We start from the raw sequence: 27,063 nt of genomic DNA on the forward strand, positions 1-27,063 counted from the left end.
TATCAGAAAGATGTTTACTTGGGTCTTATTGACTATGCAAAGGCATTCGACTGTGTGGATCATAACAAATTATGGATAACACTTCAAAAAACGGGAATTCCAGGACACTTACTTATGCTCATGAGAAACCTGTACACAGACCAAGAGGCAGTCGTTTGAACAGAACACAGGGATACTGTGTGGTTTAAAGTCAAAAAACATGTGCATCAGCATTGTATCCTTTCACCATACTTATTCAACCTGTATGCTGAACAAATAATCTGAGAAGCTGGACTACGTGAAGAAGACCACAGCATCAGGATTGGAGGAAGACTCATTAACAACCTTTGATATACAGATGACACAACCTTGCTTGCTGGCATTGAAGAGGACTGATGCACTGATTGATGACAATCAAAGATGCAGCCTTTAGAATGGATTACACCTCACTTTAAAGAAAACAAAAATCCTCACAACTGCACCAATAAGCCACATCATGATAAACAGAGAAAAGATTGATGTTGTCAAGGATTTAGTTTTACTTGGATCCACAACGAAGGCCCATGGAAGCAGCAGTCAAGAAATAAAATGATGCATTGCATTGGGCAAATCTGCTACAAAAGACCTCTTTAAAGTGTCAAAAAGCAAAGATATCACTAAGGTGTGCCTGACATGCCTTGGTATTTTCAATCATCTCATATGCATGTGAAAACTGGACCATGAATAAGGAAGACCGAAGAAGAATCGATGTCTTTGAATTACGGTGTTGGAGAAGAATATTGGATATACCATAGACTGCCAGAAGAATGAACAAATCTGTCTTGGAAGAGTACAGACAGAATGCTCCTTAGCAGCAACGATAGCAAGATTTCACCTGCAGAATAAATGACCAAGAGTGAGGAAGTCAAAAGATACCCCCAAGGACTGGAGAAAATAATTGAAAATCATATATCTGGCAAAGGATTTGTATTCTGAATTTATAGTTCGTAGACCGGAACAATAAAAAGACAAATAGCCTGATAAATATTGGCAAAGGACTTGGATAGACATTTCCCCAAAGGAGATATGCAAATGGGCAGCAAGCACATGAAAAGATGCTCAAAATCATTAGTTATTATAGAAATGCAAATCAAAACCACAATTATATGCCACTTCTTACCCACTAGAATGGGTATAATAAAAACAAAACAAAACAGAAATAACAAGTGTTGGTGAGGTTGTGGAGAAATTGTAACCCTCACACATTGCTGGTGGAAATAAAAGCCTAGCAGTTCCCCAAAAATCTAAACATAGAGTTACCATATAATCCAGCAATTTTGCTAGTAGGTATATGCCTGAGGAAGCCCTGGTGGTGCAGTGGTTAAGAGCTTGTCTACTAACCAAAAGGTTGGCAGTTTGAATCCACCAGCCACTCCTTGGAAACCCTATGGAGCAGTTCTACTCTGCCCTGTAGGGTTGCTATGAGTCGGAATCTACTTGATGGCAATGGGTTTGGTTTCTTGTTTTTTGGTATAAGCTCAAGAGAATTGAAAATATCTGACTTCACAAAAACTTGTGCAGGAATGTTCATAGCAACATTAGTCATAACAGACAAAAAGTGGAAAAAGTCCAAATTTCCATCAACTGATAAATGGATAACAAAATGTGGCTTATTTCTATAATTATTATTTGAAAATAAAAAGGAATAAAGTACCTATACACATTACAACATGGGTAAACTTTGAAAAGATTATGCTGAGGGAAAAATATCAGACATGCATGTTCACATGTTGTATGAGCCCATTTGAATGAAACACCTGGAATAGGCAAATCCATAGAGACAGAAAGTAGATTAGTGTTTGCCAGGGGCTGTGGAGAGAGGAGAATGGGAAGTGACTGCTAATGGACATGGGATTTCTTTTTGGGATGATGAAAATGTTAAAAAAAAATTAGTTATGATGGTTGCACACTTTTTCAATTTACTAAAGGTCATTAAATTTTTATACCTCAAAAGGGTGAATTTTATGGTATGTGGGTTAAAGCTCAATAAAGCTGTCTTAAAAAAGATAACGTGCTAAGAGAACTTAAGCCCTATTTGAAAAAGAAACCATGAAATCATAAGTTTGTGTTTTCATCTTAAGAATTAAAAAAAAAAAAGGTGCATCCTTTAAAACTCCTTTAAGCAAAAGATTTAGATTATGTAAGTTACTTCAGGAAGAAGGTATAAGTTAAAAGAAGAAAAAGGCTGTGAAGCAGACTTGGTAGGCTCTTCCTGGAATTGACAGAGCCAGCTCAAAGGAGATAAGTTCCATCTGCACCTCTTTTGCATCTCTGGCTAAGTAAATCAGGAATTTAATATAAGAAGGGGTGTATTAATAATAGTAAATTCTCGATTTACCTAGCCAGAGAGTAGGGGCTGCAGCAGTATATCGACAGGGAACTGCCAGAAATTCAAGCCAGATTCAGAAGAGGATGTGGAACCAAGGATATCATAGCTGATGTTACAGGGATCCTGGCTGAAAGCAGAGAATGCCAGAAAGATGTTTACCTGTGTTTTATTGACTCTACAAAGGTATTCAACTGTGTAGATCACAACAAATTATGGATAACATTGTGAAGAATGGGAATTCCCGAACACTTAATTGTGCTCATGAAGAGCTTGAACGTAGATCAAGAGGCAGTTGTTTGAACAGAACAAGGAGATACTGTGTGGTTTAAAGTCAGGAAATGTGTGCATCAGGGTTGTATCCTTTCACCATACTAATTCGATCTGCATGCTAAGCAAATAATCTGAGAAGCTAGACTATATGAAGAAGAATGGGGCATCAGGATTGGAGGAAGACTCATTAACAACCTGTTATATGGAGATGACACATCCTTGCTTGCTGAAACTGAAGAGGACTTGACCATCAGCCTTCAGTATGGATTACACCTCAATGTAAAGAAAACAAAAATCCTCACAACTGGACCTCTAAGCAACATCATGATAAACAAAGAAAAGATTGAAATTGTCAAGGATTTCATTTTACTTGGATTCACAATCAACACCCATGGAAGCAGCAGTCAGGAAATCAAAAGACGCATTGCTTTGGGCAAATGTGCTGCAAAAGATCTCTTTAAAGTGTTGAAAAGCAAAGATGTCACCTTGAAGACTAAGGTGCGCCTGACCCAAGCCAGGGTATTTTCAATTGCGTCACATGCATGTGAAAGCTGGACAAGGAACAAGACCAAAGAATAATTGATGCCGTTGAATTGTGGTGTTGGAGAAGAATATTGAACATGCCACGGACTGCCAAAAGGACGAACAAATCTGTCTTGGAAGAAGTACGACCAGAATGCTCCTTAGAAGCAAGAATGGTGAGAGTGTGTATTACATACTTTGGACATGTTGTCAGGAGGGATGAGTCCCTGGAGAAGGACATTATGCATGGTAAAGTAGAGGGTCAGTGAAAAAGGGGAAGACCCTCAGTGAGGTGAGTTGATACAGTGGCTGCAACAGTGGGCTCAAGAATAATAACAATTGCGAGCATGGTGCAGGACCGGGCAGTGTTTCACTCTGTGGTACATAGGGTTGCTATGACTCAGAACTGACTCGACAGCACCTAACAACAAGGGGGATATTAAGATTCTTCCCATCAAAGCGTGGCGAGTCTGAAATACTGCAAAAGGAAAGACAAACTGTTTCTGATTTGGAGAATCTAGGATGGCTGTGCCATTTGTAGGGAAGAAAGGGATGATAACACTGAGGCTCTTAAATATTAAGTAATTTGCCTAAGGTCAAATTTGTTCTGGTGTTTTAGTCCAGAAATGTTTACATGTGGAACCTCAGGTTTTCCTCTACCTGATATTATTTCATTATAAAGAAACCACAGGAAGTGAACAGATATTGATTGAAACATAAGTAGGAGAGAATTATCTTGACCTTTCTCGGGGACAGTGACGCCATAAATGCACCAATAATTCAATCCAGTATTTTATAACTTCTTCTCAATGACTGGGAAGTTGTTCATTTATCCTTCATTCATTCAATAGTTAATTATTGGACACTCAACTATGTATCAGACACTAGGGGTAGAGTGATGAACCACACAGACAGTATCCCTCTGTAGTGACCATTCATTCATTCGTTTAACCATTAAGACAGCAAGTATTTATTGAACATATACTATGTGCTAGACGCTGTGATAAGTGTTTGGGGTACAGTCAGGAACAAAAATCAGCGTAGCGCTGTACATTATGAGCAAAATCCTAGCAGAGGAGACCTATTTTCATTAAAGAATCACAACTCAGAATATATTAGTACTGACAAGTGCTTTGAAGGAAAGGTGCAGGGGGCCTTGGAAGTGTAAAACAGAAGAACCCTGAACTAGTTTAAGCAATCAGGCAAAATTTCTTCAGAGGAATTTACAAAGGAGCTGAGATCTGAAGAATGAATAGGATTTAACTAGTTTTGGGTAGAGAGAGAACAAAGAGTATTCCAGACAGAGGGAATATATGCAAAACTTTGTCAGTAATAAGCAAGCATCTGGAAGAAATTTTAATGAGGTTGGCATAAAGGTAAATGTGTAGGAAGTTTACTTGAAAAGGTAGGCAGGAGGTGGCCCGTGCAAATTTTTGTTGAATGAAGGGTTTTGGTCTTTCTCCTAGGGACAATGGGAAGGTATTTAGAAGATTTTTAGGTAAAGTCATTAAATACTTAAATTTTTATCTTGAAAAGATTACACTAAATTTATTTGGAGAATGGATTGAAGGAGGGAGAAGAGTAGATGGGGAGACTAGTTTGGATGATACCGCAATCTTGCCTAGGGAAGATAGTAGGTGGTGATGGAGATGGCATCAACAAGGCAGACTTGCCAGCTACTGAGGAGGTAATGGTAGCAGGATTTAGTAATGAATTGATTTGGGATGGAGCAGGGTAGGGAGATGTTTCCAGTGTTGCAACAAGGTGGTTGGAAGTGCCACTCAGACAGACATAAGAAACACAGGAGAGGATTGTTGTTGTTAGGTGCCATTGAGTTGGTTTTGACTCATAGTGACCCTATGTACAATAGAATGAAACACTGCCTGGTCCTGCACCATCCTCACAATTGTTGCTATGTTTGAGCCCATCACTGAAGCCACTGTCTCAATCCATCTCACTGATGTTCTTCCTCTTTTTCACTGACCCTCTACTTTACGAAGCATGGTGTAATTCTCCAGGGACTGGTCCCTCCTGTTAACATGCCCAAAGTATGTGAGATGAACATTAGGAAAGGATTAACCAAAACCATTGTGGTTGACTGGATTCTGACTCATAGAGACCCTATAGAACAGAATAGAACTGACCCATAGAGTTTCCAAGGAGTGGCTGGTGGATTCAAACTGCTGACTTTTTGGTTAACAGCCTGAGTTCTCAACTGCTGCACCACCAGAGTTCCAGGAGAGGATTTGTTCAGTGAAAAAGATAAAAAGGTCTGTTATGCGTAGTTGGGCTGCTTCTGATATATTCACATAGAGGTATTAACTCTCAATGGAAATAGTGATACTGAGCTCACAGGTAATTCAGGGACAGAAAAATCTATTTGGTCAACATTTCCATCTATTTGGCACATTGAGTCCAGTATGTGGATGACATTGTTTATGAGTAGGGTATAAAACGATAATAATGGAGCTTCTAAAACCAAGCCAGAAATATAAAGGAGATGAAGAAAGCACAACTAGAGAGATAGGAGGTAAGCCAGAAAGCGTTGGAACATAGAAGCCAAGGACAAAAGAAGAGTGTTTCAAATAGAGGCAGTAGCCACAGTATCCAATACTGCTCAGAGGACCAAAAAATATTGATTTAATCCAGTGATAAGCAGGTTGTTGGATGCTTAAGCAAGAGCCGTTTTGGTGCAATGATGGAGGCAAAAGCCAGTTTGAGTGGGTAGAGGAGGGAGGAGGAGAGACCAAAATATGTAGTATTCATGATTTTTAATAAAGGAGAGACAGCAAGTTACAATGGAGGTAGGAATGATGCTGTTGAGAAAGCGGGACTGAATATACCTGGGATGATAGATAGACAAGAGAATGACAGAAGGTGCAATAAAGTAAATTTACTGAGAAAGCAGGTGGTTTGGAAACCAAAGTGTAGGTGGAAGGATTAACTTTAAAAATGAGGAAGCAAACATGATTTATTCATGGTAACAACATGGAATGAGGTGAGAAGGGCACAGATGCTAAGCGGATGGTGTGACCAAGAGCCCAAAGTCTGCCTGATGTCATCCTACTGTCTTACATTTTCTCCATGAGGAGCAGTAAGAACATCTGCTGGGAAAAAAGGAGGCACTAGAAGGATAAGACATTTGAAGAGTGAAGAATGTTGGAAGGAGCACTTTGTAGAGGGTGGACTAGCAAACGGCTTGATAGACAGGCTGGTGGGCTAATTGAAGTTGGGAGTAAGAATGAGCAGACTGAAGACCTTGTACAATTCGCATAAACACCATGAGTCTTACTTTCTTTGCCTTCCAAATAGGAACATTTAGGGATAACACTCTTGTGATGAACATGTGAACAAAAATGTGAGAAAAGGGTTTGTAAACCTACAAATGCTCGGTCTTATTCATATGCCAGGATTTATCCTTTGCCCTATGTGATTCTCTTCTCTGGTTTTGCAGTATTTGTGGATGCTGAAAATACAAGGAATTAATGCAGATTTTTAAAGAAAGTCTCACATTTATACTTACGTTCTTTTCCTTTTTGCTCTTCATTTAGTGGGTGGCATGCAGTAACTGCAGAATAAAGGATAATGCTGTGATTCTGAGAGTCTGTGCATCACTGTTTCAGATCCTTAGTTCCTGTTTATTTAGTTTACCATAACATCTTTCTCAGCTTGTGTTTTGTCACGCACCACGTGTGGCCCAAGTGGTTGTCCAAAGTATTTAGTGAATGAAGCAATGGTCATGTGCCAGGGTCAAGGTGAGGACAGTCACCCAGTGAGTGAAAGTAAAGGAAGGCCTTCGTTAATGAGAGAGAAATGCCTTCAAGGGAGACAAGGAGTGAATGGAGTATGAGTAGCACTGGAGTATCACCTGCCTTAGATTTAGGTTTCCCAGTGTGATAGGCATGTAATACTCAACTGGATCAGTTAGTGGAGTGCTCTGTGAAGATCTTACCACACTGGTTTTGGAGGAGTCAGACATGACCCTGCTGGAGAGCGTGTACATCTCAGATTCTGCTCTCAATTTTCTGATCCCTTTGAACCATTTCCCGTATTGCTCCCAGACCTGCAGAGGCAAAGCATGTTTGGGGTCAGCTCACTGAGAGGGGGGAGGACAAGACTTGTCTTGGGTGAGAGGTGGGCAGTCGTACCTACTGACTAAGGAGGCAGTAGACCAGGAAGATGAAGACGCCCTGCAGGCTGTTGATGATGGTGAGGAAGTAGCCCATGACCTGGGCAGCTGGGCTTACCAGGTATGGCCCAGGATAAAGAGCTGAGAAATTGTTTTAAATGTCAGAATTCTGGGAAGGAAAGAAAAGGAGCACCCAGGGCTCCAAAATCAAGACCATTCTCATCCCTACCCCACAGATGTCCTTGTCCTCCTCTCTTGGTGATGAGTTTTCAGAATGAGTTGTGATCAGCCTTGGCCTTCACTGTCAATGATTCCCCCAAAGGAAAAGCCACTTGGTTTCACAATGGCATTTTGCTGTGGACTGAGTAGGATAACGACACTTTATAATGTGGGCTTCAAAAGAATTATGGTATTTCATGAAACCCCTAACTTTATTCAAGTGACATTACTGAGGATGTACCAGGCCCCTGGAGTCCCCGGGTGGTGCAAACTGTCAACACGCTTGCCTCTAACTGAAAGGTTGGCAGTTTGAATTCACCTAGAGGTGCCTCAGAAGAAAGGCCTGGTAATCTACTTCTGAAAAGCCAGCCACTGAAAACCCTGTGGAGCACAGTTATGCTCTGACACACACAGGGTGGCCATGAATCTAAATCGACCCTATGGCAAGTGGATTTTTTTTTACTCTGCACCTGGCTCTGTGATAGGGCCTGGGCACAGGCATGAGAAAGATACAATTTCTGTGTTTCTAGAGGTTAGAGTCTTGTGGGAAAAGAGGAGTCAATAGTCAGTTAAAATGCTTTGTGAATTGCAAGTTACCACTGCCCGGCTCCTATTTAGGACTATTCCTGTCCTTACTCTGTCAATGAACTGATTGAGAGCATGTTTTTCCCAGAATAATTAAAAAAAACTTGTTCCAGTGTAGTCAATTCCTACTCATGGCAACACCATGTGTTACAGAGTAGAACTGATCCATAGGGTTTTCTTGGTTGCAATCTTTATGGAAGCAGATCACCAGGCCTTTCTTCTGCAGCATTGATGGGTGAGTTTGAACTTGCAGCCTTTTGGTTAGTAGTTGAGTGCTTAACTGCTTGTGCCGCACAGGGAATTCTTTCCAGTACCAAAAAGACCAAACCCATTGTCGTAAAGCCTATTCCAGCTCATAGAGACCTTATTGTTGTTGTTGTTGTTCGGTGCCGACTGGTTGGTTCCGACTCATAGCGACTCTATGCATAACAGAATGAAACACTGTCCGGTCCTGTGCCATCCTTACGATTGTTGTTATGCTTGAGGTCACTGTTGCAGCCACTGTGTCAATCCATCTTGTTGAGGGTCTTCCTCTTCCTCTTTTCTGCTGACCCTGTACTTTGCCAAGCAGGATGTCCTTCTCTAGGGACTGATCCCTCCTGACAACATGTCCAAAGTTTGTAAGACACAGTCTCGCCATCCTTGCTTCTAAGGAGCATTCTGGTTGTACTTCTTCTAAGACAGATTTGTTCGTTCTTTTGGCAGTCCACAGTGTATTCGATATTCTTCACCAAACTAGTTCAAAGGTGTCAATTCTTCTTTGGTCTTCATTATTCATTGTCCAGCTTTCACATGCATATGATGTGATTGAAAATACCATGGCTTGGGTCAGGCGTACCTTAGTCTTCAAGGTGACATCTTTGCCCTTCAGCACTTTAAAGAGGTCCTTTGCAGCAGATGCAATGTGTCATTTGATTTCTTGACTGTTGCTTCCATGGTTGTTGATTGTGAATCTAAGTAAAATGAAACCCTTGACAACTTCAATCTTTTCTCTATTTATCATGATGTTGCTTAGTGGTCCAGTTGTGAGGATTTTTGTTTTCTTTATGTTGATGTGCAATCCATACTGAAGCCTGAGGTCTTTGATCTTCATTAGTGCTTCAAGTCCTTTTCACTTTCAGCAAGCAAGGTTGTGTCATCTGCATAACACAGGTTGTTAATGAGTCTTCCTCCAATCCTGATGCCCCCATTCTTCTTTATATAGTCCAGTGACTCAGATAATTTGCCCAGCATACAGATTGAACAGGTATGGTGAAAGGATACAACCCTGACACACACCTTTCCTGACTTTAAACCATTTGGTATCCCCTTGTTCTGCCTGAACAACTGCCTCTCGATTTATGTAAAGATTCCTCATGAGCACAATTAAGTGTTCCGGAATTCCCAGTCTTCGCAATATTATCCATAATTTCTTATGATCCACACAGTCAAATGCCTTTGCATAGTCCATAAAACAAAGGTAAACATCATTTTGGTATTCTCTGCTTTCAGCCAGGATCCATCTGACATCAGCAATGTTATCCCTGGTTCCACATCCTCTTCTGAAACCAGCCTGAATTTCTGGCAGTTCCCTGTCGATATACTGCTGCAGCCGCTTTTGAATGATCTTCAGCAAAATTTTGCTTGTGTGTGATATTAAGGATAAAAAATAAAAATAAAAATATTGTTCTATAATTTCCCCATTTGGTTGGATCACCTTTGTTGGGAATAGGCATAAATATGGATCTCTTCCAGTCAGTTTGCCAGGAAGCTCTCTTCCATATTTCTTGGCATAGATGAGTGAGCACCTCCAGTGCTGCCTCTGTTTGTTGAAACATCTCAATTGATATTCCATCAGTTCCTGGAGCCTTGTTTTTCCCCAATGCCTTCAGAGCCGCTTGGACTTCTTCTTTCAGTATCATGGGTTCCTGATAATACGCCACCTCTTGAAATGGTTGAACACTGACTAATTCTTTTTGGTATAATGACTCTGTGTATTCCTTCCATCTTCTTCTGATACTTCCTCCTTCGTTTAAATATTTTCCCCACAGAATCCTTCACTATTGCAACTCGAGGTGTGTTCTTCCCTTTAGGTTTTCTATCTCCAGCTCTTTGCACCAAAAAGAAAAAACAACCAAACCCAGTGCCGTCGAGTCGATTCAGACTCATAGCAACCCTGTAGGACAGAGTAGAACTGCCCCATAGAGTTTCCAAGGAGCGCCTAGCAGATTTGAACGGCTGACCCTTTGGTTAGGGGCCGTAGCACTTAACCACTCTGCCACCAGGGTTTCTGCTCTTTGCACACGTCATTATAATACTTTGTCTTCTCGAGCCACCCTTTGAGATCTTCTGCTCAGTTCTTTTACTTCATCAATTCTTCCTTTTGCTTTGGCTGCTCGACGTTCAAGAGCAAGTTTCAGAGTCTCCTCTGACATCCACCTTGGTCTTTTCTTTCTTTCCTCTCTTTTCAATGACCTCTTGCTTTCTTCATGTACGATGTCCTTGGTGTCATTCCACAACTCGTCTGCTCTTTGGTCACTAGTGTTCGATGCATCAAGTCTATTCTTCAGATGGTCTCTAAATTCAGGTGGGATGTACTCAAGGTCATATTTTGGCTCTCGTGGGCTTTCTGTGATTTTCTTCAGTTTCAGCTTGAGCTTGCATATGAGCAATTGGTAGTCTGTTCCACAGCCGGCCCCTGTCCTTATTCTGACTGAGGATGTTGAGCTTTTCATCGTCTCTTTCCACAGATGTAGTCAATTTGAATCCTGTGTGTTCCATCTGGAGAGGTCCATGTGTATAGTCGCCGTTTATGTTGGTGAAAGAAGGTATTTGCAATGAAGAAATTGTTGGTCTTGCAAAATTCTATCATTCGATCTCCGGCATTTTTTCTATCCCTAAGGCCATATTTTCCAACTACCGATCCTTTTACTTTGTTTCCAACTTCTGCATTCCAATCACCGGTAACTATCAATGCATCTTGATTGCATGTTCGATCAATTTCAGACTGAAGCAGCTGATAAAAACTTCCATTCATCTTGATTGCATGTTCGATCAATTTCAGACTGAAGCAGCTGATAAAAACTTCCATTCATCTTTGGCCTTATTAGTTGGCATCTAAATTTGAATAATAGTTGTATTAACTGGTTTTCCTTGTAGGCGTATGGATATTATCCTATCACTGACAGCATAGTACTTCAGGATAGATCTTGAATCGTTCTTTTTGATGATGAATGCAACACCATTCCTCTTCAAGTTGTCATTCCCAGCATAGTAGACTACATGACTGTCTGATTCGAAATGGCCAGTGCCAGTCCATTTCAGTACACTAATGCCTAGCGTATCGATGTTTATGGGTTTCATTTCATTTTTGACAATTTCCAATTTTCCTAGATTCATACTTTGTACATTCCAGTTTCTGATTATTAATGGATATTTGCAGCTCTTTCTTCTCATTTTGAGTTGTGCCACATCAGCAAATGAAGGTCCTGAAAGCTTTACTCCATCTAAGTCATTAAGATCGACTCTACTTTGAGGAGGCAGCTCTTCCCCAGTCATCTTTTGAGTGCCGTCCAACCTGGGGGCTCATCTTCCAGCGCTATATCAGACAATGTTCCACTGCTATTCATAAGGTTTTTCCTGGCTAATGCTTTTCAGAAATAGACTGCCAGCTCCTAGTCTGTCTTTGTCTGGAAGCTCAGCTGAAACCTGTCCTCCACGGGTGACCCTGCTGGTATCTGAATACCGGTGGCATAGCTTCCAGCATCACGGCAACACACAAGCCCCCACAGTACGACAAACTGACAGATAGGTGGGGGATAGAGACCTTATAGGACAGTGTAAAACTGCCCCATAGGATTTCCAAGGCTGTAATCTTCATGGAAGCAGTCTGCCATATCTTTCTCCTGCAGAGTGGCTTGTAGGCTTGAACCACCAACTTTTTGGTTAGCGGCCAAGTGCTTAACCACTGTGCCACCAGGGCTTCTTCCTTTTCCAATACCAAAAACCAAACCTGTTGCTTTCAAGCTGATTCTAACTCATAGCAACCCTATAGGACAGAGTAGAACAGCCCCATGAGGTTTCCAAGGAGCAGATTGTGGATTTGAACTGCGAACCTTCTGGTTAGCAGCTGGACTTTTAACCACTGAGCCACCAGGATTGCTCCTTTTCCAATGCCCGTAAATCCTGTTGCTGTAGAGCCGATTCTGACTCATAGCGCCCTGAAAGGACAGAGTAGAACTGCCCCATAGAGTTTCCAAGGAATGTCTGGTGGATTCAAACTACTGACCTTTAGGTTAGCAGTTGTAGCACTTAATCACTATGCCACCAGGGTTTCCTCTTTTTCCAAAAAAGCCCATTAATTCTGAACAAAGCTGAGAAAAGCAAAGGGTAGCCATTTCCTCCTAGAGGATGTGATACAAGGATATTGAACCTGATTTCACCAGGTGGAGGAGGGGGTAGGCAGAGAGAAGAACTTGAACATGAATGGAGGTGAGGGCATGAAAGGGCACGCTGGGCTCGGGGAACAGTTACATATTTTCCGGAGAACTTCATAAAGATATAAATGTTTTTTGGACCTTTGTCAATGGATTAACAAATAGTCCCTGTTAATCAGAACAGAGTCAATTCTCTCTGTAGCTTCGGGAGTTGCATGCTGGGGTTATGGACACATGAAATGTTTTTGTCTTGGGTGTCAGTGGAAGACCACAATATCTGAGCTGGCAGCTGAAAAGGGGTGGCCACACCTTTCTTCTTTGGGGTCCTCAGAAGCCCTGAGAAGGGATTTCAGCAGTTTGGAGCTACATGGCCTTGCTCCTTGGAACACACCTTGTCTGGGATGTACACCCTTCGCTCCATCTTACCTTGTGTTCTGGAGGGTGGACACATTGCCATTGATCGATGACAAGCCAGAAGGTCATCAGAAAGAAAGCCAAATTCATCTGCAGAAACCCTACAAGATACATGGAATAAATTCCACGCCTGTTAAAACTTCCTCCTAGCTCATCCAACACCAGCATGTAAGAACTTCTATTTTGCAGCAATCATAAGAAACCAAACCAAACACACAGCAACTCAGTGACATAATTGTGCTGTAACTAGGTGACCAACTCATCCTAGTTTTACTGGGACTTTCCCAGCTGTTGCGCTGAAAGTCCCTCATCTCAGAAAACCCCTCAGTCCTGGTTTGAAATGGAAAGACTCACTTTCCAGTCCCAGGAAAACTGGAAGGATTGGTCAATCTCTCTGTAACTCTACTTATACACCTGTCTTTTGAATGACCCTTAGCTGGGCAGTAAGAATGCACTGATGTCATCACTCACAGGGAAGATGATGCTGACAGGTCCAAGGAAGGTCCATATAAATCCTTTGTCTGTGTGGAACCAGCGGCTAAGAGGGAGATAGGAACAGATTCAAGAATATATTGACCCTTGTGGATAAAGAATTGATGAATAAATTAACTTATGATTCATTTAACAAAAGTTGAGCGTCTCCTGTGTTCAGGATCTGTGCTTGGCTTGGAAGACCCAATCGTGATTAAAGTAGACTGATCTCTGTCCTCAGGTTGATGCCAGCCAGGGGGGGAAGGCTGGCAATTAGACAACAGCAACAATTAAGAAGGAGTACTGGGGTGGCACAAATGTTTAAGTACTCAACTACTAGCTGGGAGATTGATGGTTCAAACCCATCCAGAGGTGCCTTGCTAGACAGATGGTACAGCTGGGTGGGTTCAAATCACTAATCCTTTTTTTTGCATGTGCTTTAAGTGTAAGTTTATAGTGAATATTAGATTCTCATTCAAAAATTTATACACAAATTGTTTTGTGACATTAGTTGCAATCCTTGCAATGCATCAGCACTCTTCCCCTTTCCCTTTACACCCTGAATTCCCTGTGTCCATTCACCAGATTTCTTGTCAATTCCTACCTTCTCGTCTTTGCTTTTGGGCAAGTGTTGCCCATTTGGTCTTGCATACTTGAGTAAACTAAGAAACACTTTCTCACATGTATTATTGTTTGTTTTATAGGCCTGTCTAATCTTTGGCTGCATCCATTCGTTGAAACATCTCAACTGGTATTCCATCAATTCCTGAGTCTTGTTTTTTGCCAATGCCTTCAGTGCAGTTTGGACTTCTTCCTTCAGTACCATCGGTTCTTGGTCACATGCTACCTCCTGAAATGGTTGAATGCTGACCAATTCTTTTTGGTACAGTGACTCTGTGTATTCCTTCCATCTCCTTTTGATGCTTCCTGGGTCGTTCAGTATTTTGCCTGTAAATTCAAACCAAACCCATTGCCAACTCATAGTGACCCTATAGGACAGAGCAGAACTGCCTCATAAGGTTTCAAGGGAGTGGCTGGTGGATTCGAACTGCCGACCTTTTGGCTAGGAGCTCAAAGCTTAACAATTGGGCCACCAGGGCTCCATTTTGCCCACAGAATCCTTCAAAATTGCAACTCAAGGCTTGAATTTTTTCATCAGTTCTTTTAGCTTGAGAAACGATGAGCGTGTTCTTCCCTTTTGGTTTTCTAACTCCAATGCACATTTCATTATAATACTTTACTTTGTCTTCTCGAGCCACCCTTTGAAATCTGTTAAGCTCCTTTACTTCATCATTTCTTCCATTCGCTTTAGTTCCTCTGCATTCAAGAGCAAGTTTCAGAGTCTCTTTTGACATCCATTTTAGTCTTTTCTTTCTGTCCTTTTTTTTATGACCTTTTGTCTTCTTCATGTATGATGTCTTTGATATCATCCCATAACTTGTCTGGTTTTTAGTCATCAGTGTTCAATGTGTCAGATCTATTCTTGAAATGGTCTCCAAATTCAAGTGGGATAGACACAAGTTTGTATTTTGGTTCCCATAAACTTGTTTAAATTTTCTTCTGCTTCAACTTAAACTTGCCTTCGAATAATTGACGGTCTGTTCTACAGTTGGTCCCTGGCCTTGTTCTGACGGATGATATTGAGCTTTTCCATTGCCTCTTTCCACAGATGTAGTCAATTTGATTTCTGTATTTTCCATCTGGTGAGGTTTACTTGTTTAGCTGACTGTAACAGTGGACTCAAACATAGTAATGACTGTGCAGGATCAAGCAGTGTTTTGTTCTGTTGTACACAGGGTTGCTATGAGTTGGAACCCACTCTATGGCACCTAACAACAACAATCTTTGGCTAAAAGGTGGACTTGGGAGTGGCTTCAGCTCTAAGTTAGCAGGGTGTCCAGTGGCCATAGTCTCCCGGGTTTCTCCAGTCTCTGTCAGACCAGTAAGTCTGCTCTTTTCTTGTGAATTTGAATTTTGTTCTACATTTTTCTCCTGCTCTCTCCGGAACCCTCTATTGTGATCCCTGTCAGAGCAGTCAGTGGTGGTAGCCGAACACCACCTAGTTCTTCTTGGCTCAGACTGGTCTAGGCTGTGGTTCATGTGGTCCCTTAGTCCTTTGGACTGACATTTTCCTTGTGTCTTTAGTTTTCTTCATTCTCCTGTGCTCTGAACATGATGGGACCAACAGATGTATTTTAAATGGCCTCTTGTAAATTTTTAAGACCCCAGATGCTACTTACTACAGTAGGATGTAGAGCATTTTCGTTATGAACTATGTTATGCCAATTGACCTAGATGTCCCCCGAGATCATGGTTCCAACCCTCAGCCCCAGTAACTTGATTCCTCAAGGTGTTTGGATGTGTTTGTGAAGTTTCTATGGCTTTGCCTTTGTCAAGTTGAGTTGACTTCCCTGATATTGTGCATTGTTTTTTCTTCACCAAAGTTAACACTTATCTTTTTTACTATCTAGTTGGAGCCCTGGTAGCTCAATGGTTAAGAGCTCAGCTGCTAATCAAAATGTCAGCAGTTAGAATCCACCAGCCACTCCTTGGAAATCCTATGGGGCAGTTCTAGTTTGTCCTATAGGTCACTATGAGTTGGAATTGACTTATTGGCAACAAGTTTAAATTTTTTTTTTTTTTTTACTAACTAGTTTTAGTTAGTGATTTCCCATCCCCACCCCTCCTCTCCCTCATAACCATCAAAGATTTTTTTTCTGCATGTAAACCTTTTCTTGGGTGTTTGTAATAGTGATCTCATACAATATTTGTCATTTGGTCATTGACCTGTTACACTCAGCATAATGCTGTACAGATTCATCCACGATGCGAGATGTTTCATGGGTTAAACATTGTTCTTTATTGTTCAATAGTATTCCATTGTGCGTACGTACCATAATTTGTTTATCCATTCATCTGTTGATGGGCACTTATGTTGCTGACATCTTTTTGTTATTGTGAATAGTGCTGCAATGAACATGGGTGTGCATATGTCTATTTGTGTGATGGCTTTTATTTTTCTAGGATATATTCCCAGGACTGCGATTGCTGGATCATATGTTGTTTCTATTTCTAGCTTTTTAAGGACCGGGCAGTGTTTCATTCTGTTGTGCATAGGGTCGCTATGAGTCGGAAGTGACTCGATGACATGTAACAACAACAACAACTTTTTAAGGAGGTGTGATATCATTTTCCATAGTGTTTGTACCACTTTACGTCCCCACCAACAGTGCAAAAGAATTCCGATCTCCCTGCAACCTCTCCAACATTTGTTATTTTCTGTTTTTTTTTTTTCTTGATTAGTGCTAGTAATGTCAGGGTGAGATGTTATCTCATTGTAGTTTTGAACAAATTACCAATCTTTAGATTGGCAGTTGAGCACAAACTGCACCACTTAGGGACCTAATACAATATTAGTGTATAGTTATGAATATAACACATGACTAGAAGTATATGTATATAATCATAAATACCCTATATAATTCTTCTTTAAAATAATTAAATCTAAAAGACTTAAAGGCAGTCACCCTAACTAATATTGATGTCTGCGGAGTGGTAACTTAGTTTTTCTACCCATCATATGTTTGTCACACATACTTTGGACATATTATCAGGAGGGACCAGTCCCTGGAAAAGGACATCATGCTTGGTAAAGTGGAGGGTCAGCAAAAACGAGGGAGACCTCAGTGAGATGGACTGACACAGTGGCTGCAACAATGGGCTCAAGCATAACAATGCTCATAAGGATGGCTAGGACTGGGCAGTGTTTCGTTCTGATGTACATAGGGTCGCTGTGAGTTGGAACCCACTGGACAGCACCTAACAACAACATCGTACATATTCTAGTGAAACTAAAGTGCTGCACTCATCCTGGTGGTGGCCCCGGTCAAGCTGGAGAGGATAAGCACAGGTAGAATTTGCATTTACTGGGTAGATGTTCCATAAAGGTGAGGTCTGGATGCAGCAGAAATTGCCACGATCACAGCTGGGACTCCATAGCCCACCGGGAACATGAGCTTCCTTATGTGTCTCCTCACACTGCAGTATTTGACCACCGTAGGGCTTCTCGCAGTGAGGAAGAGGTGCAGGACCTCCAGAAGCATCCAGGTGAAGCAGGCCAGGTAGAGGTAATGTAAGGCACCAGTGATGATGGCACACAGCACCTGGAGGAGGATGGAAAGTCACCCAGAGCAGCCGTCAGGGTGTGTGTGTGTCCCCAGGGCCTCTCTTTATGCCTGCCAATGGGCATAAACCCGATGTATGTGGAGGAGTTGTCAGGAGAGGATGGTTTTCTAGTTGAGTCAGGACTACTTATCCCTCTAACCTTCCTGGGACTTAAGGCCATTTGACTAAGGGATCAAGCACAGCCTGGCTCCATGAGCCCAGCCCCTCCTTAGGGACACCGTCAGTACCTGGGGCTCAGTTCGGTCAATCCCAACGAGGAAGAGGAGGTGGGCCAGGATAAGGCAGAGAGAGAGCTGCAGGTAGAGTGAGGTGATGATGTTCTGGATGGCTTTGCACAGGAGGAAGGTGAGGGCCACCAGGAGAAGGTGCAGCAGAGAGAAGCCCAGCCCCAAGTAGGTCATCACAGCCAGCATGGGATCTTCCTCCTGGGGCCCAGCAAAGAGGAGTTCACAGTCACACTCTCCTGCTGTGGGTAAAATAGCTTTTCAATAGAATGGTGCACCTTAAAACATGGATTATACCAAGTATGGCAAAAATTAAAAAATGGGACTCTCATGCACTGCTGATGAGAATGTAAAAAAAAAAAGGTAACAACCATTTTGGAAAGGAGTTAGGTAGTTTCTTATGAAGTTATTAAACATACACGTATCATATGAGTCAAAAGGAAATATAAGAGTGTATGTTATTTGGTGGTTTACGCATAAAATATCTCTAGATATTTTATGGACTCCAAAGAAACAGACTTTTTTTTTCTCAGAATGCAACCTTTCATTGGAGAATACAAATGGGAAAGAGATTTTTCAATTTAATCCCTCTGTACGTTTTGAATTGTGATCCATAATAGTAATAAATGACAATAATAAATAATGAAACGTGAATATCTTATTTTTTTAAAAAAATTAAATGAAAAACTTGAGCAATGCATCCTATAGGAAACTGACAGGAGAAAATGTTGTCTTGGAGGGTTGTTTGAATCTCTCTGAGTTCCCATGAGATCTAGCCAATTTGCTAAATTCACTTTAGCCTTATATCCGTGTGAATACTCACTACCCGAAATCATTGAGTGAATCTTAATTCCTGGTGATCCACCTGCTGCACCTGCTCTCACTGGCTCACCTGACCCTTCTGACTTCTCCCATGAGAGACTGAATGACCAAATGGACAACAGCCAGACCATATAAAAAATCAGAACTCTGACCCACAACTTGTAGCAACCAGTCCAGGGAGTCAAAGTACTTTCTGGAGCTTCCAGCCCAGGAAGCCAAACAATAATCCCTGTAGCAATGGGCCCCAAATGTCCAGGGCTTGATTAACAACTGACAGCTTCCTTAATTTTTGTCACTGTTTCAAACTTAGGTCCAACCGGAGAACACCAAGTATGTTCCACTAACAAAACACATAGGACGTACCACCTCTTGTTAACTCATCTCCAGCTTCCCCATGCCAATGGTCTTCAATCAGGGCACACCTGAAGCCTTCCCTTCTTTCCACTATGAAGCTTCCCACTCTCCTGCTTGCCATTGAGTCTCTGCCAAACACAAATGAAGGTGGCTGACTCCTTTGCTACAGCAAGCTGTGAATAAAATAACTTGTTTGTTCTTATTTGGGTATCCTTTGTCTATCTTATACCCATCAAAACTCTTCCTTTCTGGGCCCTGTAGTTCCAAGTATCCCTGTCCCCATGGGTCCTCTCAATTTTCTCACCTGCACTTTGTAGTTAGCGGTGAGGACTGCAAAGCTGCTGAGGTGGGTGCAGTGGCAGGCGGTGCTGTCATCTCTGGTACCTACCATCCTGCAGCCTCTGGTGGCCTAGCGACCACATCCATCTTTCTCACATTCCCAGAAGAAACAGAGCACCTTCTGCCCTGGCCCAGGGGTCACCGGCTATAGGAATGAGGCATAGTTGTGAGCTGGTGGTTCTGGTGCTCAGAGGTGCTTACCCAAAATTAGCTTGGGAAGGGCTGAAGTTCTTGGGGAAATGATGCAACCTTGGGGGCACCTCTGAGCCCCAAGATGAACTGAGTAGCAAGACTGGCCACAGCCCCTCCACACCTCCTCCTTTACATGCCTTCCCTATCTCACCGGAACTCGCATGGTGGGAGAATGTGAAGGTGACTGGGGAGCTGAGGTTCTGGGTGTCCTTTTTGCTCAGAAAAGCAGAGATGATGTCTGAGAGCAGGACGAGGGAGACTCCTCATAGCAAGCCCTGCGTGTCTCATATAATATAGAGCCACCCCAGCCAGCTGTTTTCCTATCCCTGGAGTGGATACCAGGCCTACCTTGAAAGGGCCTGGGAGACAAGGCCAAGGTTGACTTCCTGGAGTCCCACCAGGACCCCTTTCTTCAAAAGCACTTCCTCATCACCTCCTCCTCTCCTTTGGGTCCCACCTACCCCACATTTCCCTTTAATCTTGAATTCTCTGTGCATCACGTCCCTGGCTGTCTAGTCCCACTGCCAGGTCTCAGTGGTCTTCCCCTCCCCCACCTCAGCATTACTGGAGTCACTAGGTTCCTGTGCTGTGTCCCAATTCAGCAGCATCCTTGTTTTCCTCTGGCCAAGGTGGCGCCCCCAGGGCCGCGCTCCTGCACCTCCAGGGACAGTCCTGTAGTGATGGCAGTGGCATGAGGGATGGCAGAAACAGGGTATTGCTTTCAAAACTGGGGTTAAATTTTTCTATATGCTGGTAAACCACACGGATTTTAAGTGAACTAAGGGTAATGTATGAGTCGGAATCGACTCGACGGCAGCGGGTGGTGGAAGGGTAATGTGGCTGGTGTAATGTTGTTGCTTATTTTTAAAATCTGAAAATCAAATTATCTCCAAAGGTTGTACTTATGTAGAAAGCATTTTACTAACATTGCATAATCTCAAGAAAAGGAAGGAAATGCTAATGAGTGAGACAAGGTTTCTGCTGAAATGACATTTATAACTCTAGTCCAAAGGTTTTACAAATTGAAAACAGTGAACTACCCAGATTAATAACATCTGATTTCTTTCAGTTCATTTTTCAGTCGTACGCTGAATTTTCTTAAATCTATGCCATCTACTGATGACTTTGGCTTGTGTTGATATATTTTTTCTCTGCTTTGTGAATTGTCTGTTTTTAATATGTTGTAGCTTCAACCTAAGGCAACTGGGTGGCACAATAGTTAAGCACTCAGTTGTTAACTGAAAGGTCAACAGTTTGAACCCACCCAACCCCTCTGTGAGAGAAAGATCTGGTGATCTGCTCTAGTAAAGATTATAGCCTAGGTAACTCTATGGGGCGGCCCTACTCTGTCCTATGGGGTTGCTATTAGTTAGAATCGACTTGATGACACACAACAACAACTACAACAACGGCTTCAACCTGTACCAAGTGCTCAGTAATTATGTGTAATTATTATAATTACTGCTTGATTTACTGCCTTCTATGTGCAGTCATAAAAGTTAGGAAACATTAATAAATATATATCACTGTTCTTAAAAAAAGATTTTATAAATTGGAATATGCACACACATAGGTATAATCTGATACAGGTATTTGCAAATCAAAGACTGATAAGGGCCTAGTATCCAGAATACATAAAGAACTCTTACAACTCAATAAGAAGAAGACAAATAATACAATTTTAAAATAGGTAAAGGATTTGAATAGGTATTTTTCCAAAGAAGTTATACAAAATGCTATTAAGCACATGAAAAGATACTCAACATCATTAATCACCAGAGAAATGCAAATCAAAACCACAATGAGAAACCACTACACACTCACTAGGATGGCTATGGAGTCCCTATCTGGTGCAAATGGTTAACTTGCTCAGCTGCTAACCGAAAGTTTGGTGGTTTGAGTCCCACCCAGAGGCACCTCAGAAGAAAGACCTGGCAATCTACTTCCAAAAAATCAGCCTTTGAAAACCCTATGGAGCACAGTTATATTCGGACACACATGGGGTCTATGTGAGGTGAAACCGACTCAATGGCAACTGATTTGGTTAGAATGACTATAATTAAAAAAAAAAAAAAATCAGAAAATCACTTGTTGGCAAGGATCTGGAGAAATTGGAACACTTACATATCACTGGTGGGAATGTAAATGGTGTAGCCACTTTGGAAAATAGTCTGACAATATCTCAAAATGTTAAATTCTACAACCTAGCAACTCCACTCCTAGGTATCCTTCCAAAAGAAATGAAAACATGTGTACACAAGACTTGTACATGGATGTTCATAACAGCACTATTCATAAAAGCCAAAAGATGGAAATAATCCAAATGTCCATCAAATGTTGGATAAAATGTGCATGACCATACAATAGAATATTGTTTGGCAATAAAAGGGAATAGAGCACCGATATGTGCTACAAAATGGATGAACCTCAAAAATATGCTAAGTGAAAGAAATCAGACACAAAAGTCCATGTAATGTATGATTCAATTTACATGAAATGTCCAGAATAGGCAAATTCATAGAGATAGAAAGTAGATTGTTGTTTCCCAGAGAGCAGGAAAATGCGGAAATGAGGAGTAATTGCTAAAGGGCATGAGGTTTCTTTTTGGGGGTGATGAAACTATTCTAAAATTAGAGTGGTGACGATTGTATTATGTTCTGAGTATACTAAAAACTATTAAATTGTACACTTTAAATGGGAGAATTTTACGGTGTAAAAATGGTCCGGGGCACAGTCTGACCTCCTCTCTCTTTACAAGGGGGAAGGAGAATCAAGATCAACAGCCCAAGGCTGATTCCTACCAGGCGAAGTTCAGACATGCTTCCTCTCTCCACCATCTTTACCAATTCTTACAACAACTGTCCCTCCCATGGCACTCTCTACTTCTGTGCTGGGTTTGGTAATTCATTGCAATGGCCACACAGAACTCACAGACAATACTCACATTTATAGGGTTTATTAGGGAAGTAACAGGTTACAGCTTAGGCTCAGGAACACCAAGGATACAGTTCTTTCATCAGGATAGTTTCTTCCCAGCTGTGCTCACAGGCACGTCTCTGGCCCTAGACCTCTGCCCTGCACAGGCAAGTGTTACAAAGCTGTTTTAGCCCCTGCCAATAAGTCCCCAGAGGTACCCCAGGCACTCAGCTTTCTTGCTCTGTAGGCTGGGAAGCTCATTGCTCAGTTTCCTGAGGTCTCTCTTGCCACTGCTTCTCTTGTCTTTAGGGTTATAGCTCGCTCTCTTTCTTGGTCTCCTGGTTCCAGGAGCTTCTCAGCACAGGGATCCCAAATCCAAAGGATACGCTGGCTCTTCTTCCTTGGTGCTGGTGGGATCTTCTCTCTGCTCTGGAATTGGCTCTCTTTTAAGGTAAAACTGACCAATCCCCTTGGTAAGGCACAATTGCCTTATTTGCACAAGGCAAATGCAAGTCTTGAGTTACAAGGCCATGGTCATAAAAGAGATCCATTGCACCACATATGGCATGTAAATTATATCTCAATAATACTGTTTTAAAATACCTGAATGAGGTTATTCTGCCTGGTAATTGCCACCTATATATAAGGAAGTTAAACACAAAAGAAAGTCTGGAGATGCATTCTTTGAAACAAAAGTGGAACCATTAATAAAATGATTGCAGTTCCCTCCAAATACACACACAAATTTTTAAAAGATGGACAAGTTTTTAAATGAAGACCAGGTAATTTGAAAATGAAGGAGTCAGAGGAAAATATTTGTGGCCAGCTTTCTATGCTCTCTTTGCTATCTCCCTATGTGATATAGGGGGAGCCCTGGTGGTACAGTGGTGAAAGCACACAGCTGCTAACTGAAAGATTGGCAGTTCAAACCCATCAGCTGCTCCACGGGAGAAAGTCGTGACAGTCTTCTTCTGTAAAGATTTACAGCCTTGGAAACCCTTTGGAGCTGTTCTATTCCATCCTATAGGGTCACTGTGAGTCGGAATTGACTTGATAGCAATGGATTATGTGGCATAGAGATAGTGGTGTCACTAGGGTGGCGTTACCCAGTGCAGTTATTCATGATGTCACCCCCACCGTGGGCCTCCTCCTATACCAGACCACACAGAATTCCCACTAATGTTTTTTTGTACTAATGTTACTTGTAAATTGTAATTCTTGTATATCATTCCTTCTTTTCCTTTAATTAATACTGCATTCTCAAAAAAGTTATTGATATAGGTTCACAAATACTAATTACCACAATGTTGTAGCTAAAACTCCAGAAAATTTGATAAAATCAGTGACAATCAAAACACCAGCAGCAATAAAAACAACAGCACATGCTTGTAGCATGTGTAGATGAAACCACGTGATTTGAAGCGTCACTCTAATTGGATAATAATGACAGCTCCGATCACAGCTCGTTAGAGGGTTCAAAAAGTAAATTACCATAGAATTTTAGCTTTGTAGGTCTATTGATACATGTAAGCTGGGCTTACGAAAAATGTTTTTGTTCTTATAACTAATTACAGGGATATTTCTATACAAAATAATAAATTTCTGCTGAAACATTGCACAAAAATTTTATGGACGGTCACTTTGGTGTCACTCCGACAGTGTTACCCGGTGTGGTCTGCACCCCCCACACCCCTCTAGCGATGCCACTGTGAAGAGGATAAAAGAGCTGGGGAAATTACATAAAAACAAACGGATATTTTAACAATGATACCACAGTTACAGTGTCATTTTAGATTCTACTTAAAATACATCAAATAATATTATATAATTTTCAACTTTTCAGGATTAGTTGGATTCTCTTAATTTCTAAGTGGTGTTTAGCTTGCTGTTTTTGAATACTTTATTTTTATAATACGGTTTCTGGCATTTTATACTATGTCGTTGTTAGATGCCATCAAGTTGGTTCTAACTCATAACAACCCTAGGTACAACAGAACAGTCTTGCGCTATCCTTACAATCCTTGTTATGCTTGAGCAGCCACTGTGTCAGTCCATCTCACTGAAGGTCTTCCTTTTTGATGCTGACCCTCTATTTTACCAAGCATGATGTCCTTCTCCAGGGACTGGTCCCTCCTGATAACATGGCCAAAGTATGTGAGAAATAGCCTCGCTATCCTTGCTTCTAAGAAGCGTTCTGGAAGTGCTTCATCCAAGACAGGTTCATTTGCTCTTTTGGCAGTCCATGGTGTATTCAATATTCTCCAACATCACAGTTCAAAGGCATAAATTCTTCTTTGGTCTTCTTTATTCATTGTCCAGTTTTTGCATGCATCTGAGGTAATTGAAAATACCATGGCTTGGGTCAGGCGCACCTTAGTCCTCAAAGTGACATCTTTGCTTTCAGCACTTTACAGTGGTCTTTTGCTGCAACACATTGATTTCTTGGCTGCTGCTTCCATGGGCATTGATTGTGAATCCAAGTAAAATGAAATCCTTAAAAACTTCAATATTTTTTCTGTTTATCATAATGTTGCTTATTGGTCCAGTTGTGAGGATTTTTTTTTTTTTTATGTGGAGGTAAAATCTATACTGATGGCTGTAGCCTTTGATCTTCATCAGTAAGTGCTTAAATTCCTCTTCGCTCACAGCAAGTAAGGTTGTATAATGTGCATATCATGGGTTGTTAATGAGTCTTCCACCAACCCTGATGCCCCATTCTTCTTCATAGAGTCCAGTTCTCAGCTTATTTGCTCAACATACAGATTGGATTAGTATGGTAAAAGGATACAACCCTGATGTACACCTTTCCTGACTTTAAAGAAATCAGTCAGTATCTGTTGTTGTGTTCTAACAACTGCCTCTTGATCTATGCACAGGTTCCTCATGAGCACAGTTGAGTGTTCTGGAATTTCTACTCTTCATAATGTTATCCATAATTTGTTATGATCCACACAGTTGAATGCCTTTGCATAGTCAGTAAAACAGAGATAAACATCTTTCTGGTATTCTCTGCTTTCATCCAAGATTCATCTGACATCAGCAATGATATATATCCCTCATTCCACATCCTCTTCTGAGTCTGGCTTGAGTTTATGACAGCTTCCTGTTGATGTACTGCTAAGACCGCTTTTGAATGATCTTCAGCAAAATTTTACTTGTGTGTGACATTGATGATACTGTTTGATAATTTCTGCATTCTATTGGATCACCTTTCTTTGGCATGGTACAAATATGGATCTTTTCCAGTTGGTTGGCCAGGTAGTTGTTTTCCAAATTTCTTGACATAGACAAGTGAGCACCTGCAGTGCTGTGTCTGTTTGCTGAAGCATCTCAGTTGGTACTCCCTCAATTCCTGGTGCCTTGTTTTTCGCCAGTGCCTTCAGTGCAGCTTGGACTTCTTTCAGTACCATTGGTTGATCATATGCTGCCTCTTCAAAAGGTTGAATACTAATCAATTCTTTTTGGTACAGTGATTCTGTGTGTTCCTTCCGTCTTCTTTTGATGCTTCAATATTTTCCCTGTAGAATCCATCAATATTGCAATGCGAGGCTTGAATTTTTTCTTCAGTTCTTTCAGCTTGAGAAATGCTGATCGTGTTCTTCTCCTTTGGTTTTCTATCTCCAGGTCTTTGCACATGTCATTATAATACTTTACTTTGTCTTCTTGAGCTGCCCTTTGAAATCTTCTGTTCAGCTCTTTCACTTCATTTCTTTTCTTCACTATTTGATGTTCAAGAGCAAGTTTCAGAGTTTCTTCTGACATCCATTTTGGTCTTTTCTTTCTTTTGTACCTTTTTAATGACCTCTTTTTTTTTGTGTGTGTATGATGTCCTTGATGTCATTCCACAACTCATCTGGTCATTAGTGTTCAATGGGTCAAATCTATTCTTGAGACAGTCTCTAAATTCAGGTGGAATATACTCAAGGTTGTAGTTTGGCTATAGTGAACTTGCTCTAATTTCCTTCAGCTTCAACTTGAACTCACATATGAGCAATTGATGGTCTACTCTGCAGTTGGCTCCTGGCCTTTTTCTTACTTAAGATATTGAGCTTCTCCATCATCTCTCTCCTCGAATGTAGTCAGTTTGACTCCTTTGTTTTCCATCTAACAATGTCCATGTGTATAGTCGCTGTTTATGTTGCTGAAAAAGGTATTTTCAATGAAGAAGTTGTTGGTCTTGCAAAATTCTGTCATGCGATCTCTGGTGTTGTTTCTACCACCAAAGCCATATTATAAAACTACTGATTCTTCTTCATTTCCAACTTTGCATTCCAATCACTGGTAATTATCAATGCATCTTGATTGCATGTTTGATCAATTTCAGACTGTGGAAGTTGGTAAAAATCTTCCATTTCCTCATCTTTGTCATTAGTGTTTGCTGTATGTCATGGATTGAATTGTGTCTCTCAAAAATATGTGTATCAATTTGGCTGGGCCATGATTCCCAGTATTGTATGATTGTCCTCCATTTTATGATTGATATAATTTTCCTGTGTGTTGTAAACCATAACCTCTACCTGTGGTTAATGAGGCAAGATTAGATTATGATAAAGAGGATTAGGGTGGGATGTAACACACTTGCTCAGGTCCCATTCCTGGTCCAATGTAAAGGGAGTTTCCCTGGGGTGTGACTGTACCACCTTTTATCTTATAAGAGAT

The 27,063-nt window shown here is 41.3% G+C and overlaps 1 protein-coding gene across 3 annotated transcripts; it reads right to left on the reverse strand.

The window, feature by feature from the left end:
* Window positions 1-5,383: 5,383 nt before the first annotated feature.
* Window positions 5,384-23,820, reverse strand: LOC100673200 (adhesion G protein-coupled receptor E2-like). Of its 3 annotated transcripts, XM_064280834.1 has the most exons (7): window positions 19,262-23,820; window positions 17,785-17,982; window positions 17,300-17,535; window positions 13,373-13,439; window positions 12,914-13,002; window positions 7,092-7,202; window positions 5,384-6,707 (listed from the first exon to the last, which is right to left on the reverse strand). In XM_064280834.1, the coding sequence occupies exons 1-5, from the start codon at window positions 19,346-19,348 to the stop codon at window positions 12,988-12,990; spliced, it is 603 nt and encodes a 200-aa protein (XP_064136904.1). In that variant the 5' UTR covers window positions 19,349-23,820; the 3' UTR covers window positions 5,384-6,707; window positions 7,092-7,202; window positions 12,914-12,987. The 3 variants fall into 3 exon arrangements, with proteins under 3 accessions (XP_064136904.1, XP_064136903.1, XP_064136901.1); XM_064280833.1 differs by lacking the exons at window positions 5,384-6,707; window positions 7,092-7,202 and having other exon boundaries at window positions 12,244-13,439; window positions 19,262-19,441; window positions 20,043-23,820; XM_064280831.1 differs by lacking the exons at window positions 5,384-6,707; window positions 7,092-7,202 and having other exon boundaries at window positions 12,244-13,439.
* Window positions 23,821-27,063: the final 3,243 nt, after the last annotated feature.

Source organism: Loxodonta africana, chromosome 3 (genome assembly GCF_030014295.1).
Source record: "Loxodonta africana isolate mLoxAfr1 chromosome 3, mLoxAfr1.hap2, whole genome shotgun sequence".
NCBI classification, from domain to species: domain Eukaryota; kingdom Metazoa; phylum Chordata; class Mammalia; order Proboscidea; family Elephantidae; genus Loxodonta; species Loxodonta africana.

What these genes read in the sequence shown, in the direction of transcription:
- LOC100673200 (XM_064280833.1), bottom strand. Translation starts at nt 19,348, where the DNA reads ATGGTAGGTACCAGAGATGACAGCACCGCCTGCCACTGCACCCACCTC. An exon ending in CCGCTAACTACAAAGTGCAG is followed by an intron (nt 17,983 to 19,261) that starts GTGAGAAAATTG and finishes GCTGGGCCCCAG; the next exon opens with GAGGAAGATCCCATGCTGGC. An exon ending in TTGACCGAACTGAGCCCCAG is followed by an intron (nt 17,536 to 17,784) that starts GTACTGACGGTG and finishes ATCCTCCTCCAG; the next exon opens with GTGCTGTGTGCCATCATCAC.